We start from the raw sequence: 27,242 nt of genomic DNA, 5'->3' as shown, positions 1-27,242 counted from the left end.
AGTAATAGAATCTACCAATCTAAATACAACTATCCTTGACATTTGTAACATTCTCACCTTTTCCCCGGTTGAGGGATTCAAAGAAGTCCTGACGTGTGAACTGTGGTCCATCCTGACCGATGCTCCCATTGCGGGATGGTGACATGGTGCTAGCACTATCCCCTTTGGGTGGCCTCTTCAAAATCAAATGACTCATGTTGAGTGAATACAGCCGAATATCTTTGACAAACACCTGCAACCTCTCTCCTTCAGAGTCTTGCCCTGTAACAAAATTCTGGATTGTTATGCTTCCCAGATGACCAATCAATAGCTCAGGGTGTCCAGGTTTACGGGGAATGGACACAACTGGTGATTCAATGCTGATATTAAGGGTGAGCTTCACCATGAACGTGTCTAAGGTGGATTCCTGTTCTTCCATGGGAACATCCTCGTCATCCTCAAATGGACCAAAAGTCCAGCTCTGGCTCTGAGTTCGACTTCTACGCGAAGGTGTCTCAAATAGTGAAACCATACCACTGTACTCTGCCGTCTTGGTGACCAGGACTGTTGACACTTTGGTGGCAGCACTTTTCAACATGGAGCGGAAATTGTCTTCTACCTCATTGGCAGATAGGCTCAGCTCCTTCAAGAACTTAGCAGAGTGGTTATAGTGCAAGGATGCCATTTGAAGTTGCAAAGAACACTCCCCTTGGGTTTTCTCCATGAGGCGAAAATTTAAAGCTTCTGAGGGAGAACTTCCTGAGTCAGCAAGGAATGTTAGATCATCAAGAGTTGAGGAGCTGTCCTCAGCGTTGCCAATGCTGACCACAAACTGGCTTCGAGCTCCTTCCTGGGTCAGGTCCACCAACTGCATGGACCCAAGTGAACCATTGATGTCCAACCGACTGCCCATGGACACATTGACCTTGGTGCCAGTGATGCTGGCAGTGGCAATCTTCAACCCTTTCTTCTCAGCAACCAGGACAGTGCCAGTGGACACAGTTCGAAGGAGAAGCAGGTTAAGGCGGTGGATCTCTACAGTCAGCTCTTTGTTCTGGTCATATGTGGTCCCTTCCTCTTCCTCACTGTTAGGCTGTGTTGTATGTTGTTGCCCCGATGACATCCAGCTGCTTTCTTCTTTGGGGAAGGACTTCTGGAGGAACTTGAGCAGCTCCACCATGGTCTCAGGGTTGAGAATGATGTCGAGATTGTTGACCTGCATGCTTGTCACCTGAAGAGAGCTGTCCAGGTTCATAGAAGGGCATTCTGAGCTCACAAACTGGTATTCAAGCTTAATTAGGGCCTCCTGGTCCTTGAAAATGGAACTGAAGGGGGAGATTCTATCCATGGGCATCCCGGAGGATGACTCAGAATTGTGGCCCTGATGTTTCGGAGACCTGCCATCAGGAGACGATACAGGGGAAGAAGGTTGGCTCTCTCGGAGGCTGCCCGTGGGTATGTCAAAACTGAGATGCTTATGAGAAGCCACAAGGAGGTCGAAGTCTGAGCCATAGGTCTGTAGGGTGTCCACTAGCAGAAGACCATGGACAGTCAGAGAGACTTCGGCATCATAAGGCCGCTTGACAAAATGAGCATTTGTGCCAAACACCTTGAGAACAGATATGTAGCGGCCATCACTCTCTACACCGAGCTGCATGTAGTTAATGTTGAATTCAGCCAACAGTAGACGGGACTCCACCAGGACTTCCCGTGTGTGCTGCTCTAAAGTCATCACACTCTGAGTCAGGTTCTTGGCTGAACCCTGCAGTTTCCAGGAGCTGTCCTCCCTCTGAAAGATCTTGTCATGGCGGAGGGTAAGAGGGTCAGGAGACCTTATATTGGGGCCTCTCTCTTGACTTTTGTCCCCTTCATTTACAGCTGGACTGCTTAGTCTAGCCAGACAATTCCTGAGGGCCGTCATCTTCTCAAGGTTGATATGGACTTTGAGGTCTGGTAGGGTTCCTGACAGCACAGCCCCAGGGAGCTGGGGGTCTGATGTATAACGCAACCTCTGCTCAAGCTGCAGCAGCACGTTAAACTTCTCCACCACATGAGTGGGGCCCACCTCACTCTCTTGAAGATGTTTCCAGTTGTCCTTATAGCGACCAACCATTATCTGAAGGTCCTTGAAGGACAAAGAGTATTTTTCATAAAGCTTTCTGCTGTAGGCCTGAGTACATTCAGGGGATCTGAGGCTGGGAAGTTCAGGGCTTTTGAGTTGTGCTTTCAAAGGCATGTCTAGTTCAGGCGGTGGAGACTCTGGCGGGGTGGCAAGGGGTGTCTGGTACTCATCGTCACTCATGTCTTCCTTTTCAGGCTGAGCAGCATTTGAACTGGCCTTATTGTCATCTTCAAAAAAAACGAATAACAATAGATGTGAGCTGGGTTGGAAACCTTATTAGGCAAAGGAATGATGACCTTTTTTTGGGGGGTAAAAATGGCGGATTGGTTTACCTTGAAAGTTTGTGAGGAGAATCCTGCCTAAATCAACAACAACTAGCATCGGGTCCCCTGACTGGAAGTCATCAGGAAAAATCACCTGGGGTGCGCAGATGTCTAATTTCATGGTCCAACGCTTACTGTTTTCCTACAAAGCAAATACATCAGTTCTAATTAGAAATTATTCAACTGACAATCATTTCACGTCACCATCCAGGAAATCTCCCTTACAATAAACTCTCCCACGAGCAGCTGATCAATGGTTTGCCGGATCTCTGCCTTGGTCTGCATCTTCAGCTTGTTGTACTGCCTCCTGGCAGCCTCTGCCACTCTCACCTCCAGCTCTGACTGATAACCAAAACCTGTGGATCAAAGAAATATGAAATACAATAGTCTGAATTCAAGGATAGTCATTTTGTGGCTTGCTTGATCAGTTTGCTTAGTGTGAATTTATTTTGTTACTTATTTTGTTATTTTTAAAAACAGCACTGATACATCACACAAATTACACACATTTACATATACACACACGCACACACACACACGTACACACACGTACACAGCAATTACAAGGAAGTTGCAGGGCTTACCTGAGGTGTGGACTCTTCCTTTATAGAAGAACTCAGTAACTTTTTTGATTGCTTGTGGGTTGTAGATGATGTTCAACGGACTAGTGTTCACTTCCAGTCTCCTCTCAAACTTACACCTTGCAGGGTTACGCTCATAAATCATCTCAAACACCGGTGATGGCGATGAACACTCTGCACTGCATCCTGATCCTGATGACACAAAAACCCAACACACAGAATCTATTAATAGACTGAATTTTTGGTAGATGCTGGTGGGAGTATGGTATGTGAAGAGATGCTGAACTGGTACCTAGTAAACAAGACCATTGTCATTACACCATACAATGTGAAAATGTTGGACTGAAGAGGGACAGGGACTGCCCGTACAAAACCAAATTGCTAATCTTGTAACCTTTTGGTTTCTAAAAATTACTGAAAAAATGTAATAGTAATGGGAACAGATAAGGGTGATGAAAGAGCGTGAAAAATATTTTTTTAAATTAAAAAATATTTACAGACAAGAAAAATCAGGAACCATACAGGCATGAATAAAGTTAGAAATGCCACTGGCAGGGCAGCTTTTGAAAGTTTATTTATACTCAGATACACAATGGTCCACATAAGCTCAGATTAGTACACGTCTGACAGCTTGGAACAAGGTAGTCACGTAGTCACAAGATGACTGAAAGTATTATTCAATATAGTTTAAACCTAAAAAATATTTTTCAATTCTTAAAAACATGAAAAGAAGAATCTTACCAGAGGTATTGCTGGACTGGCCAGATGGCTGATTGATGGTAACAACAACTTTGTCCTACAAGTGACAGATATTACAAACACTGCATGATACAACATACAGCATAAAATAATATCATGTGCTTGATGCAATTGACTTTTTCAAACTTTCCTTCACATTATAAACTCACTGCCACCCTCTGTCCATCACTGCTTACCATTTTGGGAGACACGAGGACAGGGAAGATGGTGCCCTGAGTGGTCAGGTCTCTCAGGAACAAACCACCCAGCTTAACCGAGAGCAGAGAGGACTCTGAGCGAGGGAGGGACTCCACAATCACCTTCACACCTGTGGAAAGGTGGTCACAGTAAATCAAATCGCTGTTGCTAAAATGTCAAATGATTCAAAACTGTATCATCTTACAGTTACTGTATTATTTTTAAGTTGAAGTGTAGGGTCTTTGATTTTATGTATAACTAAAAACATATCAATGCAATCACATTCTACTTGTGGTTTCCAACTAAGTCTAACTGTATGAACAAGGTTCTAAAAGAACCTGTGACCACAGCTTCCTCACTTTAGGCCAGACAAAACTGCAAGATGACACTTTGCCAAAGAACATGACAAGAGGCCTGATGAATGTTGGCAGCAGATTCCCTGGTCAGATGAAACCAAAATAAATGTGTTTGGATCAGATGGAGTCCAGCATGTTTGTTAGTTGTTTACCCACATACTGACTGAAAAGAAGAGACGATGATCTACACACACATAATGAGTCAAAGAGTTTAGTTTATCAGATGAACTGGCTTCAGTCTTCTTGGGTTTTGGCCGAAAATAAAATTGTATTAAAGGAACAGGATTTGTATTTATTTTGTATTTTAATGAAACTAACCAGGGTGGAAATGTGTAAATAGCAAATTGTATCTTGTGTGATTTATCATTTTAACCTCGGCTGCAGCTGTGTTTCAGCTTACATTCAGCAGACTTCTGATGCTCTTGTTCCCACTCTCACCTTCATGAAGTCACTCAGTCTGGTTTCTTATGGCTCAGGCAGCTCCTCACCACCATGTGGAGCCATGTTGCATTAGAAACAACCCAGGCCTAAAGTGAAGAGGCTGCTGTGTTCACAGGTTTTTTGTTTTTTTTTTATAACCTTGCCTCTGCGTACCTGAGAATTCCAACTGGATGACCCCACTCTCGTGCAGTGTGTCCCCCCTCCTGTCCTGGTGGCAGAGCGTGACTCCGCCCTTCTCCAGTAAGAACTCCAGCCGGGCAAACAAGTGGTCTCGCCTGGTGAAGGTATTCAGTGTGTGAGAGTCCTCCAACGGGTCGAACAAGTCTTCTGTCTCAGCTGGAGAAGTAAATCATCAGGGTCAGCAGTCAGTCCAGGAACATGATTAACAACTAACACTACAAAGTATCACATAATACAAACATCTAATTCATCATACAGGACTCTAGATTTATTCCACCAATGTCAAGAAATGATCTAGTGTAACAGAATATGTAATTCAGATAAAATCAATTGTGTTGTCAGGCCTCCTCTGGCACCAGACAGGAGTGAGTCTCTCACCTAGAATATCCCAGGAGGATGGACTGGGCAGGAGCTCTTCAGGCCTGTCTGGGTCCTGAGAATCTCCGTACCAGCCTCCCCAGCCCGGGAACCAAGACTGTAGGTACTGGATCATCCCTGAGCTGCCACTCTTAGGGATGGAGGTGGGGGGTGAACAGGGCTGAGGGTCGCTGCTGGGCTCTCGCACATTCTGGAGGATGAGACAGAAGGGAGAACACATGATGAAATTATGACAAAGAAGTGTTTAGGACATCGGTGAAAGTCTGATGATTTAATTCCTCTTTGTGTCTTTTGTGTGTTCACAGACAGAATAAAGCAAAGCGTAGTTTTGTGTACCTTAACCTTAGACCGAAACCTTAGGCATTTCTCTTCCCCCAAAGTCCACTGACGTACTGGAATTTCAGTTTCATACACTACTGAACACCTGTGGGAGTCATCTCAGCTTACCTCTGCGATCTCTTCCTGCTTTCGAAACCAGTCGTGGACAACTTCTCGGAGACCCTGCAGCTCCTCTAACGTCTGCTCCCCTTCCACTCGCTCCAGCTCGCCCTACGTGACAAGCATCAGTTCAGTAATGTGTGTTTCTAAGTCTGTCTGAAAGCAAATCACCACAATGCATGAAGTACAGCAGGGAATACAAGGGACAATATAACATCAAGATTTGTTAGTTGTTAGTGTTTAGACTTTGTTTAGTATTTGGATTATATTTAAGGATATGAACCACACATTCACTTAAATGTTTATTGATACATCATGTGTGTGTGCTCCAGTGCTGTACCTCTTCCTGAGGACTCAGTGGGACTGCTTTGAGCCTTCTGAAGTAGAGACTGGTGTAGGTCTGGGCGTCTCTCGCTCGCTGCAGGGCAAAGTCCCAGCTGCTTCGCCGCCGCAGCTCCCTGATCTCGCTCAGGTTGGCCTGGATGGCAAACATCCACCACTGCCGGCAGCTGTAAGGAAAAAACAACGTTACAGGCTCAGATTCAAAGGCGGGGTATGGTAAGGTAAGGTAAGGTAGGGTATACTTTATTGTCCTGCAGGGAAGCTTGTCTTTGGCTCCAACCTATTGCATTACATGACACACTTGCCAACAACATCATTGTACATATGTAATACATACAAAACTATACAAGAAATGCCTAAATCCACATGCTGAGGGTGAGACAGCAGTTCTGTAACCAGTGGACCAGACACCCTTGGGAGGCCCCTGTGCTAACAGATTCAGAGTCACATGTTGCCTTGTTGACCTTTACATGCTGGACTCTGTCCGTTGAATAAAAGAACTTTCATTTGTTTCCATTAACAAATGAGGGTATTAAAAGCTGAACTAAAGATCAGTGAAAACTAAGTGAGCTTTAAGTGTTTAAGTGTTGGCTGCGTTATCTGTGCTCCCTCCATGTCTATGAGCAAACTGCAAAGGGTCTAACTCTGGGTTTACGTCCATTTTCAGTAAAGACTCAAATCTGTGCTATAGGCCTATAATCACTATTTGATGCTGGACAAGAGCCCAGCTAACAGAGTGGACATCAAACTGGAGTGAGCAGGTTTTTAGGATACAGGTTGAAATCCAGTCCACTGGACTTCATAGTGTATAACTGACAAAACAGTGACTACACTACACTGCCTCAGGCTTGTATGCTTGTATCATCCTTCAGAGAGACTGAGGTAAAAGTCATTAAGATTGTTTGCTTGTTTGCTCCAAAAATAAAAAAAAAAACTTTAGTGTTTAAGTATGGTGAACTTACTTCCCAGAAATGGGGACTTTGGGTCTCCACTTCCTGTAAAGCATCTCTCTCTCCCGGCGGTCTAGCTCTTTAAGGAACGCCATGATCTGCTGGTACTGCACCTAAGGGGACAACAAACACAAACACATGCGCAAACAGTCACTGCTCTGTCTGTATGCTCCTGTTACGTAAGCTAATAAGCAAACATTCGCACTATTACACTATTACAAATAAAAAGTGACAAAAAAGCAGGGCCTTCTGTGTTTATACAGACCTGTGACAGGCGTAAGGACATGGGCTCCAGCTGAACCTGGCCTTCAATCCGTGGGGTGTTTCGGGACCTCAGAGGCTCCTTGGAGGCGTTTCTTCTGAGCAGCACGGAGGCACATACTGGTTCAAAGATGTACTGATGCTCACGGCTCTGCATACACTGGGTCATCGCATCCTGCATGGTTACAAAACCGACCAGAGAAGACATACTGAACTTTACACCTGATTTGGTTCTGCACCATCACAGTACATCACTCATTGAGTATTTCTAATCAGCAGGCTCCACAAGGTCTCGCAGAATAAGTGCTGCATCAAGCAGCTTTGTGCGTCATGTTTCACGATATTATTCATATCATAAGGCAGAGTTAGGTATTAAAAATGTTAATCATAAAATGGACTTGAACTGACATTTTGACTTGTTCATAATGTTCAAATTGAAGTCTTATCGCCAAATTCAATCTATAGTTTAGGATAAACTTTGTCTAAAACAGAAGAGAAATGGGCGTTGTTCAGAACCAAGCTCTAACACTCTGTGTCCAAGGTGTTGGCTCCTAACTGCTGCCTGCACCCCCCCATGTGTCTGACCTGGATCTGGTTTGCAGGCAGCTTCCCGAGCATTTCACACTCTGTGTCCCAGTAGACGCAGAAGTCTTCGATCTCAAGCTGCTTTTGTCGGACGAGCTTCTGGACCTGCAAATACAAAGAAAATTCCTTCCACCAGTCCGCATGTTGAAGTTTCCCCCCAAATGAATGTGTGTGTGCATGGGTGAATGTGACTTATAGTGTAAAGCACTTTGAATGGTTGACAGGACTGGAAAAGCACTATATAAATGCAGTTCATTTCCCATTGTAGTCCTGAATGGAGGCAGACATTTACATTATAAAGATCTCATGATTCTGGCATACAGTTCTTGTAAATATGTCATCGTCTATGTCATCATTGGTGAATGTAATGTGTTTCCGTATTACTGACCTACTACACGCATTGCTTTAAAATCACTTTGAGTGGACACATACCGACTCTTTGGAGGGGTTCTGAGCAGAAACGCTGTTGATGCAAACCCCAAAGGAAAAGGGTTTGTCTGGGTTGGAGAAGTCATCCTCAAATCTAAGATGCACATCTTGGATCTTCAGCTGCACATAGAAACCAGAAAAAAAAGTTCAACCTGTAACTCAGGTTCAAACAGTAATAAGTGCCTGGAGTTAGGGTATGGCTTAAAATCTTGTCTATGTTGTGTATAATTGTAACGTATTATATACGTTTGTTTGTTTACAGCAAGAAAAACCTGCTTTAAAGTTCTTATGAGCACCAGACTATTGCTTTAACACATACGTGAAAAATTGTGAAACTATCCTTTAAACTACTGAGGTCTGTCAGGGACATTGCTGACTCTCATATTCTTGTAATGCAATAGTCCTGCAATAAATGCTACCTTCTCATGGAGGACAATTTACTAACTCACTATATAAACTTCACTGGGGAGTTTAAACCGACATATGTGTTGTCATACATGTGCTGCTGATGTTATTGTCCCAACCAAAGCATCTAACGATGGATAACTTACCTCAATGTTTTCCACAATCCTGGTGACCACCGAGGCAGTGACAGAGTACCAGTAAGACTCTCCTCTCTGTTCACACTCACTCTGGAGGAACCAGACACATACCATCATATGCATACACATACACACAAACACTGTCAACAACAACAAAGAACGTCAAATGAGAAGCACTCTGTCTTATCTGTAGCGTCGATCCACCTACTTTGAATTTGTCTTCGAGAGCCTTGAGGAGACGTTTTTTGCGCTCTCTCTCCTCCTCTTGCTCCTTCTCTCCATCATACTCCTGCAGCTGGGCGGGGCCGATGATCAGGTTGAGCTGGGACATGGAGATGACCCATGGGTCACTGTGAGGCCGGTAGAAAGGGATCTGAAGAGTAATCTTTCCAATGAAGCCTGGTGAAAGACAGCAGGATGGATGCAAATGCATAAACATGGGAAAATGGTCTCAGACAGTGAAGCAGCAGTTCTGTGGAGGGAAACACCTTGTTGATGAGAGAGGTCAGAGGTCAGACTGGATGGAGCTGACAGAAAGGCTACGGTAACTCAAATAACCACTCTGTACAACTGTGCTGAGCAGAAAAGCATCTCAGAATGAACATGTCCAACCTTGAGGTGGATGGACTACAACAGCAGAGACCATTTCATGTTCCACTGATATTCCACAAAACTCAAGCAAGCGAGTGGGTGCGTTGATGACGTTTCTATCCTGCTTCCTGCACGCTCTGCCCGGGTGCCACCCATCGTCTAAACCAAACAGAGTACTTCCTGTAGCTGTCAACGTGTCTCACACGGACAGTCTCTGGTTGTGTGCCACATATATGAAAGGCCAACTCCAGAAAATGTCCAGGACTCAATTCTCCGAACACTGTCTAGAATTCATGTGTGAAAATGGCTTGAGAACATACATGTATAAACAAGCCAAAGACTGGAGGAGTCCAAATACAGATATTATATCTCACATCTGGAACCACAACATAAGGACCTACAAAAGTTACAGACCAGCGCTGGACACTCTGACAAGTTAGGGTTTCTTCCCTCCACTGGCCTCCAAATCCAAAGGTCCTTCTCTGTCTCTGGTACTGATGTTTCTCTTCTGCAGACCTTCTCTTCAGAAGTGCCTCTCCAGACTCACTCAGACTCATTTCATCATGCATTCCTGCATTTACTGCACGAATGCATGATGAAAAATGCTGCTCCTCCACCAGTACATGGGAGCACATCACCAGACAGGAAAATCCTGATCCAGACTCTTACTTTTTCATTGCAGCTACAAAAAAATGTCTAAAGGGGGAAACTGAGCTGAGATTTTCTTTCCATTCTGGCATCTGGAAAACAGTGTTTTATGGTGCGGTGGATCAATGTCTCTCTAACATTCCTTTCATTTGTTAACCATCTGTAGGTTTTGTCATTTTGTGATTTCCCTCTAACAATGTAATTTGAATGTTGACATTGACAGTTACCAAAACCCAAGATTTAGTCCATCAATTGTTGCACAACTCTACTCCAACACACAGAACCTTGCTTTATTCATCAAACAGTTTTGGAAACACATGAACCAATCAAAAAGGAGAGATCATTTTGGTAATAGTTTTTGTCAGTTATGCTTAAACTTTGGATGGTCGGTCGGTCAGTCAGTCAGTCAGTCAGTCAGTTGGTGTGTCTCACCTGCTTTGACTTCAAATGGCAAATCAAACTCTCGGAGGGCATCTTTCCTCAGAGGGAGGTTCTCCAGCTCCACTGCACCTGAGGAACGACAGGAAACAGACAAACGCTGTCTTTGGCATGCTGGGGCTGCTGATGATCTCAATTTAACCGATTAAAACACAAAAAGTTGTGTCTCAATTGTTGTCCAATGTAAAGGAACACACCACTAGTTTTAAACATCTCTAAAATTTACTGAATTTCCCAATAAGACTTAATATATTTTATTCATCAGTATTAATATGTAATTCCCATCAACACAACAATAAAAACCGAAATCATGATCACTTTAAAGGATTACTTAAGCCACTGATTTTCATACAGAGGAGGAGAAAGAAGGGAATACACTTTCAGTCATCAAGAACACTACAGCATACTTTGTGAAAATAATCAGATAGGTTTAAGTGACCGGAAAAGTAATGAGCAATTACCTTTCAGAAGGGCAATGGACAGCTGATCTGTGTTTAGGTTGGTGACGTATTTGCCCAGGTATGTGTTTAGCACCCAGGCAACAAGGCCCTCCAACATCCTGATAGCTCAGGGATGATGAGAGCTACTCCAAGGTGTGGGAGGAAATTGTGAAGATGACCCTCTTGGTTGTAGCCCTGACAGGGAAGGTGTACAATGTCTAATAAATATATCATCTAACTAAATATATTAAATATATCATTTACCAAACTCCATTCTAGAATCGGAGATTTTTAAAAAGTTGCATTGTTCATAGTCACAAGTTAGTACATGCTTCAATGTGATTAAAGACTTCAAGAGTTGTTAGTCTGTGAATAAATTCGGCATACTGGACATAATAATAAAACGTCAAGTTTACACAAAATGTTACTGCTTACTGGGGACACTGGCGTTGGGAATATTTCATTTCCTAATACTGACTGAGGGCTCCAAAGACGATTCTACTCTAGGCCTACAAAGTACACAAAGACGCTGTTTTCCAGAGTTTTTAATGAAGTATGTGTGAGAGTATTTCAACGAAAACTGAATATTCAAGGATCATCCTCTCTAAATTGGCCTCCTTAACTTAGACAGCTAATTTAATTAGCAACAATTTGGCGACAGTCACCAGACTGAAGTTGTCCGACGTCGTGTCTTCAGTGACAGCTAATACACTGAAGTTACAGAAATAGATAAAGGAGTGACAGTGCCTAATCACAGGCGATAGCTTACTTATGGCTGCCTTCACTTATCCGACGTTGGCAGAGTGACAGTAACTTTAAGACACTCAACTAAAGTTAGATGCTAACAAAGCAGCATCATAAACCCACCTGAATACAGCTACCATAAACTCAGCCTTAATGTAACATACCAACAGTAGTGTTACAGACTCACCGCTTAGGACGACAGCTGTAGCTCTTCGTCGACTTATCGACCCAGCTTTGCTAAGTCCATGTCGCTGCCAGCCTAATGCCACTGTCAGAAGGTGGTCATGTCTTGTCTGAACCACTCAGGGAAGGACTAACGCTACAGGGACAGTTAGCGTTACATGAACCGCATACTAAGGAATGGAAGGCATTGCCTAACAGACATTAGATAAACGAAGACAATGACCCTACTGAAAAGCAGTCACCATCAGCAGACAGTACAAATTCTCGTGGCTGTGGTGACGGACAGGGCAAGGTTGTGATCCTAGTTAGCTAGCCACTTAGCTACTACTAGCATGCGAAGGTTGAGCGCTCACAGCCAAAAACAAGGCAGCCAGCGGTATCACACTCAAAGGCAACACTAACCGGGTTCGTTTTCATAGAAAACACTGTCAATCCTCCCAGAATAAAGGGGTGATTGCTGTATCTCACGAGTTGAGAGCCGTGTGTCGCCGCATCGTAAATAAACACACTTCCTAGTTGCGTTGAAGTTCCAACGCATACTTCCTGTCACGTGACAAAAACAAACCGTTCCTGTCGTGCTGCTTTTGGTTTCAAACCAGACTGTATATTATATTATATTATATTATATTATATTATATCATATTATTTTATATTAAATTATAATATATTACACTATGTTTTTAATTTGTCTTGTTTAAATTTTAATTATCAGCATCCCTTAGCTCTCCCTCCACATACCACCCTCAGTACCTAAATCTGTAAACCACCCACTGCTAACAGGAGGTGGGCACCACCCTGCCATGCAAAAACAAACAAAAACAAAACAAACTACTACTACTACTACTAGTAGTACACACACACATTTTATATACTTTATTTGATTCCACATTACAAGGTAATATCATTAGGAACCAAATTTGCTGAAAGATCCAACTAATACTTTGACCAACAGAACTTATGCTATCAGAGTGTTACTTCAAGGAAACAGGAAGCATCTTTTTTTCCAGATAAACATGCTCCCTATGACTGCTGATAGGGAGCAGTATCTGGCCAGCTGTCTGGACCTTCTCTTACTCAGTCCACTGATGTTAAGTCCACTGACCACCAGCCTATGCACGTGGCCTAAACTGCCAAACACAAGCACAATCAGTAAACATTTATAGCCACAGTTCTCAATAGCAGATATTAAAGGTTGGTATTTTAGTTTTTTTGTACAGTAGGATTCCTCCATGAACAGGTCAAAGGCGCAGGCTATTTCAAAAAGTCTGACTGTTTTCTTCTCATGTGATAAACATATGATATCTGGTGTGTTAGCTATTCCTGAAAAATGGGTTATGGACAGATTAAACCAATGCGCATTGACAGGGGTGTGTTTATAAAGCTGCTCCAGAGGAGCACAGGGGATCTGGGCAGCGATGATGTCCACCAGTCTGTCATGTCTGGATATGTACAGTCCTTTGTAGGATGGGCAGCTGTTGAGAATGTGGGCTACTGACTCCAGGTGTTGCGGGGTTTCATGCATTATACAGAAGGGGGAGTGGGCAGAGGGGAACCACAGAGACAGGTTGTATTTTGTTGGAAGCACCTGCAGACGAGCCTTCACACAGAAAATGAGGATCTCATCACTGATGGCAGCATTGCTGTATATGGTGTGTGATACAGAGTGGTCAGCACAGGCCAGTCCAGCCAGCTTTCCCTGAAGCTTCAGGCTGCACCAGTACTCCATGTTGCGATCCCTTTGGATGGACAGTAGGGTTTGCCGTGATGTTTTAGGCAGCAGGAGATGGGTGGTGTTGTTGTGATGCAGCTTGGCTTGCACTGTGATCGTCACGTCGTCCACCACTGCATCAGTGACCTCTACTGGTTGAAGGTGGAAGAACCAATTCAGTTCTGTGCCTGTCCTCCAGCACAAGTCATTGAGATCAGGCCAGTCCGATGACACCCCGAAACCTTGTGCCCTGATATCCAACTTTCCACTGTTCTTCCTCCTGAAACCCAGAAAGTTGTCCTGCCCCCTGCCTGCACGGGGTATCTTCCGTTTTGTGAAGTCCAGCAGCAGTGATTCTCTGGCCAGTTGTCTCACGCTGGTATCATCAGAGTTTAGCATGCTGATGAGGTGTGACTGCCGTGCAGCTGTGTACTCCCACATACAGTTTGGAACACCCAGCCCACCATCTTGTTTTTTCTGGAAGATGAAGCATCTTGTGGAGTGTGTGTTGAGACACAGCCATTTCCTCACCACTTGCACAGTTTTGCTGTTCATTCTGTGCAGGTCTTTTTGTGGGATGTGGACATTTGCAAATAGGTGTTGGATTTTGGCTAATGCTATGTCTCTGATTGCCTGGACTTTCAGAGTTACTGGGAGAGGTGAGGCATCAATCAGATCCAGTCTGCTTATGAACTGCTGAACCATATCATTCACCTGCTGACTCCAGTCTCCAGCGATGTTAATTTTATGTCCTAGGTAGTTGTAGGCTTCATGTCTGGCATACACTTGGAGTGGCTGGTCCAAGATGGTGAAGGAAGGAGGTCGGTCGGTCTTGGCTCTATACCAGCGGTTTCCTCCACTTCTCCTCTCCCAAAACACTGCACATTTGCTCTGTTTAACCTGTAGGCCAGACCAGGTTAGGAAGCTGTTGGTGCAGGCCAGCATGTTTTTAATTACTCCTTCATCACGGGATGCGATGACCACATCGTCAGCATAGCCCTGGACTGGATTTGGTGAAAGCACTTGTGGTGGGGCGTGTGTACATAACCATTTTAGCCACTGATTAATGGCAATGATAAAATTTACTGCACTCCAGGGGCAACCTGTTTTGATTCCCACTTCAAGTTTTACAGGCAGGGTGAGCTGTTTTCCACAGATGATTTGTATGGAAGAATTCCTGTAAACATCTCTTATTATATCAGAATACATCTTTGGCAGGTGTATTTCTTCCAGTGCATTCAGCACACACACACACACACACACACACACACACACACACACACACACACACACACACACACACACAAAGAAAAGAAAAAGCCACTGCTGTTTGGCTTCTGAATTGAAGAGGAGACCATTGTAAGCCTTCTAGCACCACCTGCTGGAATAAAAGCGCTCCTGTGTTAAAAAATACAGCTGTCGAAAAACATATGTCGTCAGAAGATGTAGATTAACAATAGTCTTACAGTCATTTTTCTTGTAGTTCGCCTCTGGGGGTTTTGTTGCTTTTGTTTTCTCTCTCTTTCTCTCTTTTTCTATGTCCAGGTGGGTGTGTTTTCAGGTAGTGGATTCCTGGGCGGCCCCTCCCTACATCCTCTCGGTCCACCCTCGCCAGTTCGTTCCGTCATGGTGACTAGTTCTCTGTGCCATTTCTCATTGTGGATGGGTCACACTTCTTCCCTCTGTCTCTGTTATAAGCCAGGACAAAGATTTTCCACAGCAAGACAAAAACTTATTTATATAACACATTTCATTTACAAGGAAATTTAAAGTGCTTTACACAGTGCAAAGGAATATCAGAGCAGGAACAGACTGAAACAATAAGACACAAGTACAGTAATTAAAATTTATAAATTTAATTTTAAAAAAATTAAGAAAAGCATTACAAAGGCAGTGTAAAGAATAAAACACATGAAGTGCAGTGCAATTTTATTAAAAACCATTACAGACAGATTTATGGGTTCACATATGTGAGCAACATATAAACTAAAAGCATCTTAACCACGTTTAGTGGAGGAACCACTGGATGTTCAGGGGACCCACCTGGATATTTGAAGTTTTATCTCATACCTCACCCCCTCATCAGCACTTTACCAGCTTCTAATGGACTCATTCCCTCAGCTTGTCTGTTACCTGGCCCCACTGTGCTGGTAACCACTGCTAACCCGTGTTAATCGGTGTTAACCCATGCGTTAATGTACCAATGTTTGTTTTGTTTCAGTGGTTTGTGTTACTGTGTAATGTGTTGCATTAATGTACGCCAGTAAAACTGTCCATCACGATGTAGTGATAGTTCAGGTTATATACAGAAATAGGTTTGTAATTAATTACAAATTCTGTCAAAAACCTCTATCAGTGTGATCTTGGATGATTACAATAGTGTGTATAACAGATATGGTATGAAAAAAACCATCAACAAACTCAGAGTACAAGCTTCATAAATGCCTTTAGTGCACATTAAAACTGTATTAATTTCAAGAACTGTATTAACCATCAATATCACCAGAATTGTGTATAAAAGAATGCAAAAAAAAAATGATGAAATAAATAACTAAAAAAAAAAAAAAGTTTGTTTTTAGTTTGAAATTGACATGTTTGCTTGCAGAAATTGACTTACCTTTAAGTTACTTTGCACTCCCCACCCTAACCCCGCCTGGTGACCTCTTATGACATTGCAAAGGGAACATGAAAACCAGTATCAAATTTTCTGGTGGTCGATCTAACAGCTGGTGTGATATTTCTCTCAAAAGCACAATTGTCAAACTCATGGGGGCGCTAGCAGAAAAGTCAGTGGATTACTAAAGTTATTAGCATACATCCTGAATATCTGTACAAGCAAGAGGCATCTAAGAAACAGGCTAAAGAGCTCGTAAACAGATGTGTATGCAATATCTCAGAGGAATCTTATACTGAGTAGGGTGACAGTATCTTGATCTGCTGTGTGCTGCCAAAAATCCATCCAGCACAGTACCAACCGCTGTTCCTGATGGAACTATGTTTTTACATCTACTGGCCTGGCTTCATCTCTGCAGTATAGCAGCTCTGCTAAATGCAGTGAGAGCACTAATCCATCCGGATCACACAGTGTAATCTCTCCAGTCACAATCAGCTGGGAGCAACAGAACCACTGATCTTCCTCACCTCCTCCTCCCACCAACACAGATTTTGCAGATGTATATAAAGACGTTTTCTGAAATGTGTAATACTTATTCATGTTCTCTGAAATATTTATATTTACTTTGAAATGTTGTTGCCATGATAACGAAGTTTAGTTTCTCATAATGAAAAAATGCTATAGTTTAAACAAGATATTTTTCAAGATAACACTAATTTTCTCAAATAGTTTTATTTTAACTGCAATCATTTCTTTATTACAATGACTTTGCTATATCATGGAAAGTGACGGTGCTTTAATTCTGGAGAGGCTGGTTTATAAGTGACACCATTATTCTCCCATGGAAGTTCAGCAATTACACAATAAGAACTGGCCACAAACTCTCACTGACCTCTCCTAATGCTAAGGTGTGGTAAGGTGTGGTGCAGGTGTACAGGTGGTACAGGTGTACCACACCTTATCATCGACTCACTGGAACCATGTTCAACTTTTAAAATCAAGGTGCAGTTCCCATGAAGAACTTCAAAGTACTTGTACAGTTGTACCTGTTATGATGTGGAGGTGGAACAGCTCAACAGCTTGTCTGACACATCCAAAGGACACACAGTGATTTTCCATCTCAGCCACAAGCAATGACTTTTTCAACAAATACAAATCATCCGTCCATTTTCTATACCGCTTGATCCTGAGCCTATCCCAGCTGGCTACGGGCGAGAGGAGGGGTACACGCCAGTCAATCGCAGGGCTGAGACACAAAGACAGACAACCACACACTCAAACCTAGAGGCAATGACCAGTTAACCTAATGTGCATGTTTTTGGGATTGTGGGAGGAAGCTGGAGCACCCGGAGACAACCCACGCAGGCACAGGGAGAACATGCAAACTCAGAAGAGCCCAGACTGGAACTTGAACCTGGAACCCTCTTCCTGTGAGGCGACGGTCACTGCTTCACCATGCCGCCCCAAATACAAATCAGCAGCAGCACAAGCACATCTGCAAGCAGCAGACTCTGGGCAGCAACTGCGACACATGTAACATGTTCCACTTCAAGGAGTTTTTATAAATTGGTGCTTGTGAAAAATATTGAATGGGAATTTAAATGTAACAGTGATTCTCAAACATAAACACAGACCACAGGCCTAAGAGTCACTATGAACATGTACAAAGTGGAATCCATCCCATAAATACGGTTTGATGGCGATTGAGCAGGACAACTATAGAGATGAGCTCAAGGTCTAAGGCAACAAGAACATCATTAGTAACTTTCACCAGTTCTGTTTTTGTGCTCTGTGATATCCTCTGAATCCTGACTGAAAATCTTCAAACACAATTCATATGCAAATAATCACACAACTGATTCAAGAGATTTTCCAAGGACTTCAGAAATAAATGGGACGTTGCATATAGGTCTGCAGGTGCATAAAACATCTGGATCACAGGATGAAACGTTATGAAACAAAAATGACTCCGATGTGGCTACAATCATGTTTTATTTTCAGAAACATGGTGCAGTTCACAAGAAGCACTGGTCCAGTGTGCAGCAACACAGAAGTAGCAGGAACAAAGCTATAAATGCACAGTCAAAATTGCTTAATGCAGGGAGTTTCAAAGCTACATTTCAAAGCCTTGCACTTATTGTTCAGCAGCTCAACAGCTTGTTTGACACATCAAAAATTTTGGGACATTAAATGTAACCCTCCACTGGTTGAGTCTCACTGCTCCAAGGGACACAGTGCTCACACGGGGGAGCAGAATCGGCCGGCAAAGAGAACGCTCATGGTGGGGTTATGTCGGATGAAGAAGAGGAAGGGATGGTCTGCAGTGAAGTACGTTCTGTATAAACAGGCACTTAGAACCTGACAAAAGACAGCAGTGGCTGCAGCAGCCTCAGTTCCCTCCTCGTTCACCTCCACAAAAGCCTTGTGGGAGACTTTTGACAGGAACAGGTCTCTGGCCTCTGACATGCCTGTCACAGGAGAGAGAAAGAATAATAACTGCACTTCATGTGTTTATCTATACACAATAATCAGTATGCAGGCCACCTTGTGCTTTGGACCTTTCTATGAGTGTACTACATTTAAACATCGGATATGGTCCATGTATATGTCTCACCAGAGAAGTCACTCTTCATAGCATCAAAAGCGTCCACAATGCCCATGTTTTTTAGGACATTGTTCAGGTTGTATGTCTCCTCCATCTTGAATCGAGGCAGACTCACATCAACTTTAGCTTCAGGCATCATGTCTGGACGAGTCCACTCCACAAATTTCTCATAGGTCAGCTGCTTCTCCAGCTGGGAGGAGGATACAGTGTCAACAGCTAGTCCTGTCAGAGTGCATGTATAAGTGTGTGTGTGTTTTCCTACCTTCTCCAGACCTGTTGTATCATCCTGGATCTCCTTTGGTAGAAAGATGAGCATGCTGAGCTCCTTCTCTTTGTAAGGCATCTCTAGGATCTGAACAACAGAAGGTTTCACACATGCAGCACATGTGTAAACTGGTCAGACTTATGACGATTGCATTCAACAAGCAAAACCATCAACCTTCATGGGCACTCAAGTCTTTGTTCCTGTCACTGTGACAGTGACAGGATGTGCTGCTGAAATCTGATGGACAGCTCATCACAGATTTTAAGCAAATATTCTGCTGACAGAAAGACAAACAAACTATGAGAGAGAAATTACTTTTTGAACAGGGGTGATGACTGATGATTGGTTGATGTTGAGGAGTTCTTACCTGATCATTTAACAGCTAATAATGACCGATTAATCAGTTGTTTGATTACCTGGCAGTCGATCTCAGGAATGAATCTCAGAGGAAAGTAAGCGTCCTGGGTCATCATCTTCACCAGCTTAGTTTCCCTCTGAAGAAAAAGAGCAGAAGAAGAACTCTGATAACAAATCAATAATAACAACATACAGACATGTGATTTAATATGATAAACTGATGAGTTTATTTTGAGTCTTTCTGTCCCTGCAGCTTCTAAATGATTAAATACCGCTTGATGTTTCAAACATGAACTTTTGAAAGTGTTGAATCAAAAGAAATGTCAGATCATCAGTTCCACAACACAGACATAAACTATGTGTAGTTTCTAAAGCAATACACCAAAACACTGTGTTGCACTGTCCCAGAGACCTGCACTGTACCAGTCATTAGACCTGCTGCCACATCCTGACTGATCACTGGCTGTTTTTGTGTTTCTTTGTGCAGTTTCACCTTGTTCAGTTTGAAGTCAGCGTCTTCAGTACGTGCACAATTGAATGTTTTGTTCCAGGTGCCTTTAAAGTACAGGGCATTGACCAGCACCAGTCTGGTCATTCTGTCCACGGTGCCTTCAGCCACTATATCTTTGATTTTACCTGAAACATATGATGGTGTCAGTGAGAAGTAAGGTCACAGAGACCACAGCAATGTTTCCATCCACACATAGAGCATAGTTATATGAAGGCTCAGTGAGAAACAGTGAAGAACTCTTGTGTTTCCAGGCCTGTGTTTTGCCTCCTAACTTCAATTTACCACACGGGTGAACAGGAGAGTTTAACCTAATGAAACAGAGAGTTACTCCCACACACTTTCAGCATTAACACAGCAGCTTCTTTAACATATTCTGTGCTGGATTGATGGGGTCATGCACTAAACCCATAGTGTATATGTTACTGAGTGTGATCCACCTTTTGTCTTCTCCTCCACCCAGTTGTTGATCTTGACTCTGGCAGCTTCAGAGCTGGTTTTGAAATCCACAGCCTCCAGCTCTGCGTTGTAGTGAGTCCTGGTTTGTGTTAAGAAATCCTGAACACACAAACAACACATTTATGAACTCACTGACACTAAATCATCTCTTCTCATTTAAAAAAAAAATCATTGTTGCTTTGCTTTGCTGTTTGCTGACCTGTTTTAAAAATGTTAAAATACCTCTTTGTGCCTCTCATTCATAATGTCAGCACACACACATATGCATGAAGATGCACATCAACACACATTGGCATCACTGGCACCTCAATAAACTGGAAGGACTGCTCCCCGTACAGTCTGTTGGCCACACTGAGAGCGTACGGAGCATCAGCCTTGTTGAGCTCACTCAGCAGTTGGGCAAAACCAGTGTGGACCTCATCCTGACAGTCCTGGGTTTTCAGACACTGTGGACAAACAAGACGAGTGGTAAGTATTTGCAGTAAATGACAACTTTATAGGCCTGATAACAATCTGCTCTCTCAAAATAGAATGAAAGAATATTGATCTGGAATGAAACTGTTGCAGATAACAGATGAACAAAATGAATGAATGATTTTGCCAGTTACATCAAAAAAATGAAAAAAAAAAAAGACATTAAAAAGGGTAAATGTGGGAGTGTTGTGTTGTGAATCTTATGTCAGTTATAGTCACATCTTCTGGTTCTGCCCATCAATACAGCCACTTGTGGGCTTTTTTTTTCTACATGTGACCCTAACCATCTTCTATAAAGCTTAACATCAGCCCACCCTGCAATGCCAGGGATGTATAAACACTTGATTTGAGCTTTAATTTCTACAGACAGGTGTGTGTGCGTGTGCATGTGTGTGTGTGTGTACTGTACTGTACCTCTGATATCTGTTTGGCTGTGTTACCCCTGGCCCCCAGTGTCACCATAGCCAGGGCTGAAGAGATGCTAAAAGGAGAGAAGAAGATATTTGCTGTCTCGTTGTTATCGTTCAGCTTTTGGAACAGGTCCAGACAGAAGGTGATGTTAGCCTTGGACAGAGGGACTGATGATGATGATGATGACGACGATGCCATTGTGTCTACAAAGAAAGCAGAGAAGTACATTCATCACTACAATCATCTATTGTTGGGACACGCAAACACAATGTAAGACTATTTAAAAAACAGGTCTTAGTATTTATTGTTTAGTATTTATGCGACCTCCGTTTCAGTGGGTGGAGTAAGGGGTCCATGCAGTCTGCCCTGAGACACTGATGGACTGGACTGATGGCAGACAGGACTTCATTTGTCTCCTGATGCCACAGTGATAGGGACAGTTCGAGCACAGTCTAACAGCAGTTTGCCCAATTTGCCCAATTTGCCCAGTGCTTCAGAGGAAACAGAGGGTTGGAAGTACTGCAGTTGCTTCCTCTGGGACTGCTGAGTCTGCTCAGCTCTTGGAAAAGGTCCTGGTTCTGCTGCAGTAGGGGTGTGCCATCTAAGTCACCTCACAATTCAATTCGATTACGATTCACAGTGCTACGATTCGATGATTCCCCGATTATCGATGCATCTCGATTAATCTTTTTTTTCCCACATAGAATGTTTCTTTTCTCACTCTGTAGTTACTTGTAAAATAATGTATATTTTTAAATATCCATTCATTGAAGTAAAACATGTTTATCTCTATCTTTTCTTTTCTAACTCCTCTGATAAAAGAAGAAAAAAAGCATTAGCTCGCACATGTAATGCCTGTTTCATTTATTGATGTAGATCAAAAACAATAATAATAATACTAGAAATATATATTGTGTGGCTGTACTGACATGATTCTGATTTGATTATTTTATTATGAATATGTACATGAAAAAAATATCTGTTAAAAAAAAGAAAAAAATAGGGAAAGGAAATTGACAATATTTCCACTTCTATTTCCTTCCGTTATTAAAAGAATCAATTTTTGAACATTTATGAATCGATTCTGAATCATCAAGTGTCGGGTCACAATTAATCTATGAATCGATGAATCAGGCACACCCCTATGCTGCAGTGCCGTTGCTTCACAAGATTTAGTCAGATAAGAGAATCCAAAGCTGCTGTCAAACTACCGCATGTGTGGAGAGCAGTCAAAGCCTGATCAGGTTCGCTCTGGGCACGGGGACACTCGGAACCAAACCCAGTATGGAACAAACATTAGCTTAGAAGCATGTTGGGTTCAAAAATGAGCATCACCTTAATCAAGTTCTTCCTGTTATACAAAGTGTCTACAAGGCAAATAATGAAATCCTGCCATCACACACTGAACGATTAACATTATCTACTTACTGACGCACACTTTTCCTCTTGTCCTCTGGTGATCAGGAGTCTCTCTGTAACACAAAGATTTCTGTGTGTGAAGCATCCGTTGTAGACTGACTTATAGACTGACACACCCTCGACATTCTCAGCTCAGGTTTCACTTTCTCATGTGGGTTCCTGAACCCTCTGTGTTTCTGCAGCTTGTGATGAAACAACTATGACTCAGACTTCAGTCATAGTTACTTCCTGTAACATGTCCTGTTTAGACTGTCCACTAGAGAATTCATGAGCATGGCCTTAATCAAGTTCATCCTGTTATACAAAGTGGCTAGAAAGCAAATAATGAAATCCTGCCATCACACACTGAATGAGAAACCGACTGCTGACTGACACACACTTTTCTTCTTGCTCTCTGATGATCAGGTATCTCTCTGTAACATATGTCGTCAGACAAAAGATGTAGATTAACAATTGTCTTACAGTCATTTTTCTTGTAGTTCGCCTCTGGGGTTTTGTTGCTTTTGTTTTCTCTCTCTTTCTCTCTTTTTCTATGTCCAGGTGGGTGTGTTTTCAGGCCTGTCCCTACTCCATCCTCTCGGTCCACCCTCGCCAGTTCGTTCCGTCATGGTGACTAGTTCTCTGTGCCTTTTCTCATTGTGGATGGGTCACACTTCTTCCCTCTGTCTCTGTTATAAGCCAGGACAAAGATTTTCCACAGCAAGACAAAAACTTATTTATATAACACATTTCATTTACAAGGAAATTTAAAGTGCTTTACACAGTGCAAAGGAATATCAGAGCAGGAACAGACTGAAACAATAAGACACAAGTACAGTAATTAAAATGTATAAATTTAATTTAAAAAAATTAAGAAAAGCATTACAACGGCAGTGTAAAGAATAAAACTTATGAAATGCAGTACAATTTTATAAAAAGCCATTACAAACAGATTTATGGGTTCACATATGTGAGCAGCATATAAGCTAAAAGCATCTTAACCATGTTTAGTGGAGGAACCGCTGGATGTTCAGGGGACCCACCTGGATATTTGAAGTTTTATCTCATACCTCACCCCTTCATCAGCACTTCACCAGCTTCCAATGGACTCATTCCCTCAGCCACTGTGCTGGTAACCAGTGTTAATCGGTGTTAACCCATGCGTTAATGTACCAATGTTTGTTTTGTTTCAGTGGTTTGTGTTACTGTGTAATGTGTTGCATTAATGTACGCCAGTAAAACTGTCCATCAGGATGTAGTGATAGTTCAGGTTATATACAGAAATAGGTTTGTAATTAATTACAAATTCTCTCAAAAACCTTTATCAGTGTGATCTTGGATAATTACAATAGTGTGTATAACAGATATTGTAGCGGCATCATATTTTCCCCAAAAAATAAAAAATAAATAAATAATGGACATTCTTATACAATGTCCATTTCAAAACTCATTATAATAACAAAAACTGATCAAACTGCACGGTCAAAAACTTTTTTGGCGAGGCACCACACAGCCTTCGAACTAACTACTTAAGAGCACCTGTGCGCCTCACCTGACCTAAATAACTTTGGCTCCACCCAAAGACAAACGGGACGGCCGACCACATTGAGACTCAAAGTAACATAAATCCACAATTTGCATTTAAATACATGAAATATAGCCTAACAAAACAAGAAGAAATACACAAAATAAATTACTCTAATTTTGGCATCTACAGATATGGTATGGAAAAAAATATCAACAAACTCCGAGTACAAGCTTCATAAATGCCTTTATTGCACATTAAAACTGTATTAATTTCAACAATTGTATTAACCATCAATATCACCAGAAATGTGTATAAAAAATGCAAAAAAATAAAATAAAAATTGATGAATTAATTAACCACTTTTTTAAAAAACTATGCTTTTAGTTTAATATTGACATGTTTGCTTGCAGAAATTTGCTCACCTTTAAGTTACTTTTCTGGGTTTTTTTTTTTAAGTTGTACTTTGCACTCCCCACCCTAACCCCGCCTGGTGACCTCACATGACATTACAAGGGGAACATGAAAACCAGTATCAAGTTTTTTGGTGGTCGATCTAACAGCTGGTGTGATATTTCTCTCAAAAGCACAATTGTCAAACTCATGGGGGCGCTAGCAGAAAAGTCAGTGGATTACTAGAGTCATTAGCATACATCCTGAATGTCTGTACAAGCAAGAGGCATCTAAGAAACAGGCTAAAGAGCTCGTAAACAGATGTGTATGCAATATCTCAGAGGAATCTTATACTGAGTAGGGTGACAGTATCTTGATCTGCTGTGTGCTGCCAAAAATCCATCCAGCACAGTACCAACCGCTGTTCCTGATGGAACTATGTTTTTACATCTACTGGCCTGGCTTCATCTCTGCAGTATAGCAGCTCTGCTAAATGCAGTGAGAGCACTAATCCATCCGGATCACACAGTGTAATCTCTCCAGTCACAATCAGCTGGGAGCAACAGAACCACTGATCTTCCTCACCTCCTCCTCCCACCAACACAGATTTTGCAGATGTATATAAAGACGTTTTCTGAAATGTGTAATACTTATTCATGTTCTCTGAAATATTTATATTTACTTTGAAATGTTGTTGCCATGATAACGAAGTTTAGTTTCTCATAATGAAAAAATGCTATAGTTTAAACAAGATATTTTTCAAGATAACACTAATTTTCTCAAATAGTTTTATTTTAACTGCAATCATTTCTTTATTACAATGACTTTGCTATATCATGGAAAGTGACGGTGCTTTAATTCTGGAGAGGCTGGTTTATAAGTGACACCATTATTCTCCCATGGAAGTTCAGCAATTACACAATAAGAACTGGCCACAAACTCTCACTGACCTCTCCTAATGCTAAGGTGTGGTAAGGTGTGGTGCAGGTGTACAGGTGGTACAGGTGTACCACACCTTATCATCGACTCACTGGAACCATGTTCAACTTTTAAAATCAAGGTGCAGTTCCCATGAAGAACTTCAAAGTACTTGTACAGTTGTACCTGTTATGATGTGGAGGTGGAACAGCTCAACAGCTTGTCTGACACATCCAAAGGACACACAGTGATTTTCCATCTCAGCCACAAGCAATGACTTTTTCAACAAATACAAATCATCCGTCCATTTTCTATACCGCTTGATCCTGAGCCTATCCCAGCTGGCTACGGGCGAGAGGAGGGGTACACGCCAGTCAATCGCAGGGCTGAGACACAAAGACAGACAACCACACACTCAAACCTAGAGGCAATGACCAGTTAACCTAATGTGCATGTTTTTGGGATTGTGGGAGGAAGCTGGAGCACCCGGAGACAACCCACGCAGGCACAGGGAGAACATGCAAACTCAGAAGAGCCCAGACTGGAACTTGAACCTGGAACCCTCTTCCTGTGAGGCGACGGTCACTGCTTCACCATGCCGCCCCAAATACAAATCAGCAGCAGCACAAGCACATCTGCAAGCAGCAGACTCTGGGCAGCAACTGCGACACATGTAACATGTTCCACTTCAAGGAGTTTTTATAAATTGGTGCTTGTGAAAAATATTGAATGGGAATTTAAATGTAACAGTGATTCTCAAACATAAACACAGACCACAGGCCTAAGAGTCACTATGAACATGTACAAAGTGGAATCCATCCCATAAATATGGTTTGATGAAGATTGAGCAGGACAACTATAGAGATGAGCTCAAGGTCTAAGGCAACAAGAACATCATTAGTAACTTTCACCAGTTCTGTTTTTGTGCTCTGTGATATCCTCTGAATCCTGACTGAAAATCTTCAAACACAATTCATATGCAAATAATCACACAACTGATTCAAGAGATTTTCCAAGGACTTCAGAAATAAATGGGACGTTGCATATAGGTCTGCAGGTGCATAAAACATCTGGACCACAGGATGAAACGTTATGAAACAAAAATGACTCCGATGTGGCTACAATCATGTTTTATTTTCAGAAACATGGTGCAGCTCACATGAAGCACTGGTCCAGTGTGCAGCAACACAGAAGTAGCAGGAACAAAGCTATAAATGCACAGTCAAAATTGCTTAATGCAGGGAGTTTCAAAGCTACATTTCAAAGCCTTGCACTTATTGTTCAGCAGCTCAACAGCTTGTTTGACACATCAAAAATTTTGGGACATTAAATGTAACCCTCCACTGGTTGAGTCTCACTGCTCCAAGGGACACAGTGCTCACACGGGGGAGCAGAATCGGCCGGCAAAGAGAACGCTCATGGTGGGGTTATGTCGGATGAAGAAGAGGAAGGGATGGTCTGCAGTGAAGTACGTTCTGTATAAACAGGCACTTAGAACCTGACAAAAGACAGCAGTGGCTGCAGCAGCCTCAGTTCCCTCCTCGTTCACCTCCACAAAAGCCTTGTGGGAGACTTTTGACAGGAACAGGTCTCTGGCCTCTGACATGCCTGTCACAGGAGAGAGAAAGAATAATAACTGCACTTCATGTGTTTATCTATACACAATAATCAGTATGCAGGCCACCTTGTGATTTGGACCTTTCTATGAGTGTACTACATT

General features: G+C 42.4%; 3 protein-coding genes across 10 annotated transcripts in view; all 3 read right to left on the bottom strand.

Annotated features, from left to right (window-relative positions):
• The window catches only part of vps13d (vacuolar protein sorting 13 homolog D), a 43,259-nt gene extending 30,863 nt beyond the window's left edge, over positions 1-12,396 (bottom strand). For 2 of the 3 annotated variants that reach the window (XM_041062102.1, XM_041062119.1), the window contains exons 1-19: positions 11,892-12,396; positions 10,982-11,155; positions 10,515-10,592; positions 9,052-9,242; positions 8,853-8,933; positions 8,305-8,421; positions 7,873-7,977; positions 7,292-7,462; positions 7,039-7,139; positions 6,075-6,243; positions 5,744-5,845; positions 5,297-5,486; positions 4,892-5,074; positions 3,941-4,071; positions 3,747-3,801; positions 3,009-3,197; positions 2,650-2,780; positions 2,434-2,566; positions 58-2,328 (exon numbers count right to left, since the gene is read on the bottom strand). In XM_041062102.1, coding sequence (XP_040918036.1) covers positions 58-2,328; positions 2,434-2,566; positions 2,650-2,780; positions 3,009-3,197; positions 3,747-3,801; positions 3,941-4,071; positions 4,892-5,074; positions 5,297-5,486; positions 5,744-5,845; positions 6,075-6,243; positions 7,039-7,139; positions 7,292-7,462; positions 7,873-7,977; positions 8,305-8,421; positions 8,853-8,933; positions 9,052-9,242; positions 10,515-10,592; positions 10,982-11,078 — 4,495 coding nt within the window. In that variant the 5' untranslated portion in view covers positions 11,079-11,155; positions 11,892-12,396. The remainder of the gene's footprint in view (positions 1-57; positions 2,329-2,433; positions 2,567-2,649; positions 2,781-3,008; positions 3,198-3,746; positions 3,802-3,940; positions 4,072-4,891; positions 5,075-5,296; positions 5,487-5,743; positions 5,846-6,074; positions 6,244-7,038; positions 7,140-7,291; positions 7,463-7,872; positions 7,978-8,304; positions 8,422-8,852; positions 8,934-9,051; positions 9,243-10,514; positions 10,593-10,981; positions 11,156-11,891) is intronic. The other variant, XM_041062109.1, reaches the window with a different exon arrangement.
• A 5,788-nt stretch (positions 12,397-18,184) lies between these two features.
• The window catches only part of LOC121198495 (leukocyte elastase inhibitor-like), a 13,156-nt gene continuing 4,098 nt past the window's right edge, over positions 18,185-27,242 (bottom strand). For 2 of the 4 annotated variants that reach the window (XM_041062706.1, XM_041062715.1), the window contains exons 2-9: positions 21,292-21,491; positions 20,709-20,849; positions 20,385-20,502; positions 19,930-20,072; positions 19,496-19,573; positions 19,077-19,166; positions 18,824-19,004; positions 18,185-18,677 (exon numbers count right to left, since the gene is read on the bottom strand). In XM_041062706.1, the coding sequence (XP_040918640.1) occupies positions 18,448-18,677; positions 18,824-19,004; positions 19,077-19,166; positions 19,496-19,573; positions 19,930-20,072; positions 20,385-20,502; positions 20,709-20,849; positions 21,292-21,486 (1,176 nt within the window). In that variant the 5' untranslated portion in view covers positions 21,487-21,491 and the 3' untranslated portion in view covers positions 18,185-18,447. Of the gene's footprint in view, positions 18,678-18,823; positions 19,005-19,076; positions 19,167-19,495; positions 19,574-19,929; positions 20,073-20,384; positions 20,503-20,708; positions 20,850-21,291; positions 21,492-22,716; positions 22,832-27,242 lie in introns of those variants that run through there. The other 2 variants (XM_041062688.1, XM_041062698.1) reach the window with 2 other exon arrangements.
• The window catches only part of LOC121198515 (leukocyte elastase inhibitor-like), an 11,953-nt gene continuing 11,348 nt past the window's right edge, over positions 26,638-27,242 (bottom strand). For all 3 annotated transcript variants that reach the window (XM_041062726.1, XM_041062745.1, XM_041062735.1), the window contains exon 9: positions 26,638-27,130. In XM_041062726.1, coding sequence (XP_040918660.1) covers positions 26,901-27,130 — 230 coding nt within the window. In that variant the 3' untranslated portion in view covers positions 26,638-26,900. The remainder of the gene's footprint in view (positions 27,131-27,242) is intronic.

The sequence above is a fragment of the Toxotes jaculatrix genome, chromosome 2, assembly GCF_017976425.1.
Source record: "Toxotes jaculatrix isolate fToxJac2 chromosome 2, fToxJac2.pri, whole genome shotgun sequence".
Lineage (NCBI taxonomy): Eukaryota > Metazoa > Chordata > Actinopteri > Toxotidae > Toxotes > Toxotes jaculatrix.
This window is presented reverse-complemented; position numbering and strand designations above follow the sequence as displayed.